We start from the raw sequence: 7,786 nt of genomic DNA, 5'->3' as shown, positions 1-7,786 counted from the left end.
CTGGTGTTGGGTTAATGGGTTAATGTTGGACTTGTGGGCTTGGGCAACATTGGGTTGGGATGTTTTCATGATGCACACTTTCTTTACATAAAACTCTCTTATATATGAGTTGCTGTGGATTTGTTTCTCCAAAGTACCCAGACTAATACAATAGCTTAAGTACTGGTGAGCTAAAATGAACTGATCTTGGCCATTTTGAAATCAGAAAATCACATGATTTACTATGCAAAGAATAACAAAATCAAGAGGAATGACTTATCATTCATTGTCAGAAAGAATCTTGCTAATTACATCGTGAAGTAAATGCTATGTGTGCTTATATTATATCTATCTGTCTCCAAGAAAATCCAATCAATACAACTAATATTTAAATTTATGCACCAATCAGAAAATCCAGTGATGAAGAAACCAAAGAATTCTACCAACAAATACAGTTAAAAATTGATCAAATGTGCATCAAGATGCATTGATCAAATGAAAAAGTGGGAAACAAAGAGGAAGGAATAGTAGTTGGAAAATATACACTTGGGGATAGAAATGAATCTGGAGATTACATGACAGAAGTTTGTAAAATCAATGACTTGTTCATAGTAAATACCTTTTTCAACAACACAAAAGGTAAACATGCACATGGACTTCCCCAGATGGAATACATGGAAATCAAATTTACCACATATGTCAGAAGACATGATAGAGAAGCACACTATCAACAGCTAAAACCAGACCAAGGGCCATCTGTAGAAAAGATCAGCAATTGCTCCTATGTTAATTCTGGATAAGGTGGAAGAAAATGAAAACAAGTCCACAGGAGCCAAAGCATGACCATGAGTCTATCCAACCTGAATTTCCAGAACATCTCAAGAACAGATTTGACGCATTGAGTACATCAAGACCATCATTTACAAAGAAAGCAATAGGTCATTAAAAAGACAGGAAAGAAAGAAAATGTCAAAGTGGATATCAGAAGAGACTGTGAAACTTGCTCTTAATCTCAGGGTAGCTAAAGTAAATGGAAGAAAGGATGAAGTCAAGGAGCTAAATAGAAAATTTCTAAGGGCAACTCAAGAAGACAAATCCAAATATTTTAACAAAATGTGAAAGGACCTCGAATTAGAATAACAAAAGGGAAGGACACACTCAATATATCTGAAACTGGAAAAAAAACACAAGAAAAATTCAAGCCTCATATTGCAATTTTGAAAGATTCTATAGGTGAAATATTGAATGATGCAGGAAGCATCAAGAGAAGTTGCAAAGAATACAGAGTCATTGTACCAAAATAAAAATTAGTTGACAGTCCATCATTTCTGGAGGTAGCATATGAGCAAGAACCAACAATGCAGAAGGAAGAAGTTCAAACTGCACTGAAAACAATGAACTGAAAGCAAGCCACCAAGAATGAACAATGCCCATTGAAATGTTTCAGAAAGCTGAAGAAGCACTGGGAGCACTGACTAGTCTATACCAGCTAATTTGGAAGACAGCCTCCTGGCCAACTGACTGGACAAGACTCCTATTTGGGCTCATTTCAAAGAAAGGTGGCCCAACAGAATGATCAAACTAAAGAATGATATCATTGATATTGCACACAAGCAAAATTTTGCTTACGATCATACAACTGTTGCAGCAACACCTTAACAGGCAATTTTCAGAAGTTCACGCCAGATTCAGAAGACGGTGTGAAACAAGGGACATCATTGCTGATGTCAGATGGAACTTGCCTGCCTGAAAGCAGAGGCTCCCAGAAATACATTTATTTGTGTTTCATCGACTATGCAAATGCATTTGATTCTGTGGACCATAATAAACTGTGGATGACCTTGAGAAGAATAGGAATTCCAGAACAGCTCATTGTGCTCATTCGGAATTTGCACATGGATCAAGAGGTAGTTGTGCAAACAGAACAAGGGAAGACTGTATGGCTTAAAATCAGGAAAGGTGTGCTTTGGGGTTTGTATGCTCTTACCATATTTATTCAACCTGTATGCGGAGCAAGTCATCAGAGAAGCTGGATTATAAGAAGAAAAGCGTGGCATCAAGATTGAAGGAAGACTTACTAAAAACCTGCAGTATGCAGGTGACAAAACCGTGCTTGATGAAAGTGAGGAGGAACTGACGCTCTTGCTGATGAAGATCAAGGATTGTAGTCTTCAGTGTGGAATACAACTCAAGGTAAGGAAAGCAAAATCCTCACAACTGGACCAAGAGATAACATCATGATAAATGGAGAAAAGGTTGAAGTTGTCCAGAATTTTGTCATACTTGGAGACACAATCAATGCATATGGAAGCAGCAGTCATGAGATCAAACGACACATTGCATTAGGTAAATCGGCTGCTTTAGAGTATTGAAAAACTAAGATGTTCCTTTGCAGACAGGTGGGCCTGACCCAAGCCATGGTATTCTCTATTGCCTTATATGCATGTGAAAGTTGCACACGGAGTAGTGAAGACTGAAGGTGCATCGGACTTGTGGTGCTGGCGAAGAATATTGGAAGTACCACAGACTGCTAAAAGGACAAACCAATCTGTGTTGGAAGAAGTAAGACACAAGTGCTCCTAAGCGGTAAGGATGGCAAGACTTCGTCCTACATACGTTGGACATAATTGTCAGGAGGAACCAGTCCCTGGAGAAGGACATCATGCTTGGTGAATCATCATGAAGGGGCGGCAACAACAACAAAAAAGGAAAACCCTGGATGAGATGCATTGACACAGTGGCTGCATCAATGGGCTCAGGCATAGGAACAAGTGTGAGGATGGCGCAGGACTGTGTTTTCTTTCTGTGAGTTGGGGCTGACTCGATAGCACCGAACAGCATCTCAAATTCCTTTTAGCAATAACATTGCTCTCTTTCTCCTTCAAAGGGGAACTCCGCCTATTTTCTTCCTTGTTCTCTTATTTAAATGAGCCTTGATGGATAGTGGGTTAAGAACTCAGGTCCTAACCAAAAGGATAGTAGTTTTCACCTACCAGGCTCTCTAAGGGCGAAAGATGAGGCTGTCTGCTACCATAAGATGTACAGCTTGGGAAAGCATAAAGAGTAATTCTCTTTCCAAAAAGGCTGCTATGGGTCAGAATTTCTCTGATAGCAGTAGGTTTGGTTTGGTTTTGACTCTTATTACTGTATCTGGATAATTCCTAAAAATGCCTTCCTAAAATCTTACATTGCTGGACAGGAATTGTGGAAGGTTCTTAGAAACTTCACTAAGACGTCCCCATTCTTGTAAGCCATGAAGGACCCATTTAAAAATCTTCATTCTAAAATATAAGTTGCCCCCCTATATTCTAATCCACAGTAGAAATATGACTTCAATTACCTTGTAAATCATGATTATTGTCGTTGATAGATGTCATCGAGTCAGTTTGGAAATTATGATTAGTCTTTTGTTATTCCCACAAATTCTTAAAGAGACTTAAAGAAACGCTAGAATGACAGAAAGATCCAGTTTGTAGAAGTATGTCACAAGCAAAGTTTTAATAACTGCTGCTATTGTCTTCTGATATGAGCTTACAGTAATTAAACCAAGGACTAATTTAGAATTGAGCAAATGAGTACTTAACATTTAAATCCTACTTGCTATAAATTTATAAGATCTTATTTTGGACCCTGAAAATGTTTCACTTAAATGTCTTTGAGTGGAAAAAGTTTAAAGAGTGGTAAACCCTTTCCTTCATTCCCCAGGTTTTCAGAGTATGGGATATACAAACCCTTTCGCTATTACAAGTTTTCCACGACAGCCAGGGTGGACCAGGAGACATGCAGATTTATTCTATGGTGTATGATTCTAATCATGGTATGCTGATTACAGGTAAGTGTACCCAATTAATGACAAATAAATTTAATAATTTTATTATTAAGCAGTTTTTAAAGTATCACTTGAGAACAATCTAAAAGAAAATCAAAACTAGAAGGAGATTATATACCACTCTGCCCTACCTTTTGCTGGCCTGGTAGATGAAGGTACTTTTTATGAAAATACCAGGTCAATGTTATATGTCTTTAAATTGAGGAAGACAGGGTCTGGGTTGAAGAGAGGTGGGTTGGATCAGGCATACATGTGGCACAAATATATTTTCCACAATCAGCTGTTTTGATTCTCTGCTGCAGAGAATCCTATCTTAGAACAGTGGCTTCAATGTTCTTTTTCTGCTGTGAGGCCATTTTAACACCTTGCATTCAGGCACTGAGGCAGGATATGACCTTCCCACTTGCTATTGTTTCGAATCAAAGTAGAGTGGAGAAAGAGGTCCATCAGATGAAGGATTACCAGTGCTGATGCCAACATATTTGTTGCCTCCCATTCTGTGGCATCTTAGAAAGACACACTTACTAAAAAGGAGAGACTCTATTAGGTAAATGCATAAGTTGAGCTCTGTGCATATGCATGCTTGTAAGCTTTAGATTAAAAAAATGAACATTAATAATAGTTCCTCTTTCTGAAGTGCTGGTTCACAATGCGCTTTTCAAGCATTGCTCCCAGACCTCCAGATGTGAATTTCTGTGGGATTCATTAAGCAAAGAGATGGTTATTACTTTCTCTACTGGTAGAGAATAGAGCTATTTTTAACCTCTATGTTGTTTTGTTTTTCTGGATTAAGAGTGAACTAACACTATATGCTTGAAAGACAATTTTTAACCTCTTACATCAGAACTCAGGTGTTCTGGTGGCATAATGGATTATTCATTGGGCTGCTAACTGGAACATTAGCAGTTTTAACCCACCAGCCACTTCAAGGGAGAGAGAAATGAGGCCTTTTACTCCCATAAAGGGTTACAGTCTGGGAAGCCCACATGGGGAAGTTCTACTCTGTCTTAGAAGGTGGAATTGACTCGATGGCAGTGAGAAATCAGAACTCAAGTTTTAACAAATATTAATATTATTATTACTTCTGAAAATAATATATCAATGATTGCAACAAAACTTTCTCTTAATGCCCTAATTTTCACTTTTCATTACTAGCTTCATTTCTATCCTATTTGTTATCAGAGCAACTAAAACTTCAAATAGCAAAACAAAGAGTAAGGTTTCTTCCCAAGTTTACAATATTCTGATAATACTTTTGATTGCCAAATAATAATAATAAAATAGATCTGAGTGTTACTTGATCATAAAAAAATCACATATATTGATTGCAACCATCAATTTGACATCAGAATTGCATGACATTTATCTCTCAAGCTTCAATTTGTGGTTTGATTCAAATAGATCAATCTTCTAAACCCAAATGGCAGCAACACCACATTCTGATAATGCTTTGTATAATATGCTGTTGTTACTGACACTGTCATTACTACTCTTAATAGGACTAGCATTTCTATAGTCCTTTTTCCACATATTTTCATATACCATATTATTTTGATGTTCACAACTACTACATGGGTTTTCTCAGTTCCTAATGGCAAAACAGAATATTAAACAGTTCAACTAATTAACAGGAAGTAACATAACACTATTGAAATGTATAACTGTGATTTAATCTCAAACCTTCTGACTTCTGCATTCACGTTCTTTCCAAAGTGATAGACAAAAAAGTAGAGAATTTACAGTTATTCACAAGCACACCTGGTTTTGATAATATCATTTCAGAAGAAAGTTATAGTCAATTTAATGTTTAAAGATCTACTGGAAAGCTCCATGGATAATTTGATTATTGGTTACAAAATTCTTTTTGTGTTAAAGTATTGGATTGAGAAATATCAGCAATTATCCATTTATATTCTGCTTTACCCATTTTTACAGATCTTCTCTTTAAATTTAAATGTCTTATGAAAGCATTTTGTAACTTCCTCTGAAATGTTGCTTAAAGTTGAACTTTCTTTGGAGGTACTGGGTAAATTTAATAGAAAGAATCTGCCTTTGGTAACTTAAAGTCCTCATTGAAAAAATAAGGACAGAATTTCATTTTTGCTTGAACTACAGAATACTTTGAACTTCTTACTTATACATCTAGACATATGATGCAAATATAATGCATATTTAGTTAACTTTGAGAGCTTAATTGTACTTGTCATATATAATATTGCTGTAAAACTTCACCTCTCACAACCAGAAAAAATGCAAGTAAAAAATATTTGCTTTCTTCCTCTAAGAATGGGAGCAAGACAAGGGTGCTCTTTATCATCACCATTATCCAGTATTGTACTGGAAGGCTTAGGAAGAACAATAAACAAGAAAGGAAAGATCTCTAAATTGGAAAGGAAGAAATAAACTATTCTTATATACATTTTTTTAAATCCCCAAAATACTACAAGAAAGTTACTGGAATAATAGGACTCAGCAGCGTGGCAAGGTACAAGATCAACCCTCAAAATTATTTGGGTTCTTCTGATGAAGACCTCAAAAGGGAAATCAAGAAAACACCACCATTTATAATAGCTCCCCAAAGGTAAAAATATGTAGGAAAATACCTAATCAAAGACATAAAACACAAGGGAAACTATAAAACACTACTGCATGAAATTAAAGAGATCTACATAAATTAAAACATAGTCTATGCTCAATGATTGGTAGATTTAACATTGTGAAAATGCCAATACTACCAAGAGCACGCGTAGATATAATGGACTCGATACAAACACCAGCAACATTCTTTAATGAAATAGGAAAAAACTAATTCCCAACTTTATATGGAAAGGAATGAGACTCTGAATAGCTAAAGCAATGTGAAAGCAGAACAATGTAAAAAGTAGGAGACCTCACACTTCCCTATCTCAAAACAAATACAGACTTACGATAATCAATGACAAATTGTGGAACAGAATTGAAAACTGCTCATCCTCGACAAAGGGTCAAAATCCATTCAATGGAGAAGCAGTCTTTTTAACAAATGCTGTTGGTCAATCTGAATGCCCACATGTAGAAAAATGACACAGGACCAATGCTACATGCCATGCACAAAAACTAACTCAAAATTCATCACAGACCTAAATGTAAAAGTTAAAACTGTAAAGTAATCAACAGTACGGGCGGAAAAAAAAATAAGAAAAAGAAAAACTACATTAAAACCCCTTGTTGGCAAATGTGCTTTACACAATTGATGTATATATGGTGTGAAAAGAGTTGTATGAGCCCTCAATAAAATGATTTAAAAAAACAAACAAAACAAAACCTTGTTGGAATGCTTTACACTTTCCACAGAACAGAAACTAAAATAACCCGTTATACAATTAGTCACAAATATAGTCCTCAAGTTCTTTTGCCCGCACACGAGTATAGTCTAAAACATGTCTTCTTTGTAGCAGCTATGTCCTGCCACCATTGCTAAATGTAATAGTCTGGTCATGACGTTAAATAAATGTCTTTTCTAAATGTGCTGTGTAAATTTAGTCTACTCATAAGCCATCTTGATAAACTGCCCCGGTAGTGTGAAGTATAGAATCCTTTGAGGGAGGTGCCAGGTTGATTTGAAATAAACTTACAAAAAACTTGAGAAGACTGCTTGGGCAGGGGAGCCGTTATTGTCAACTAACCAACTGAGGTGGTTAGTTGAACTGACAGTTGCTGTTTTGTAACCTGGAGTTCACCATTTAAAATGGTCACCCAAGCAAATTAGTTAACAGCTTATTTGGTTATTTAAAATGGGTGTTGGCACATCCTATGCAATATATCTAAATTGAATAATGGTAGCAGATAAAATTATAGCTGGAGTTGAAACTTACGTAACATCCATTATCATGTGTAATCAATAAATAATTTAATCTTGAAATAAAAACTATAAAGTTTCTGGAAAATAAATATAGGATCATAACCAACCTAATTTAAGTTAATTAATCCCATAAATAG

The 7,786-nt window shown here is 35.9% G+C and overlaps 1 protein-coding gene across 1 annotated transcript in view; it reads left to right on the top strand.

Moving 5' to 3' along the window:
* Positions 1 to 7,786, top strand: part of WDR64 (WD repeat domain 64) — a 253,246-nt gene that overhangs the window by 131,464 nt on the left and 113,996 nt on the right. The window contains exon 11 of the mRNA XM_030886170.1: positions 3,685 to 3,811. Within this exon, the coding sequence (XP_030742030.1) occupies positions 3,685 to 3,811 (127 nt within the window). The remainder of the gene's footprint in view (positions 1 to 3,684; positions 3,812 to 7,786) is intronic.

This window comes from Echinops telfairi, unplaced genomic scaffold, assembly GCF_000313985.2.
Source record: "Echinops telfairi isolate 266 unplaced genomic scaffold, ASM31398v2 ScPeMD7_655;HRSCAF=1070, whole genome shotgun sequence".
Classification (NCBI taxonomy): domain Eukaryota; kingdom Metazoa; phylum Chordata; class Mammalia; order Afrosoricida; family Tenrecidae; genus Echinops; species Echinops telfairi.
This window is presented reverse-complemented; position numbering and strand designations above follow the sequence as displayed.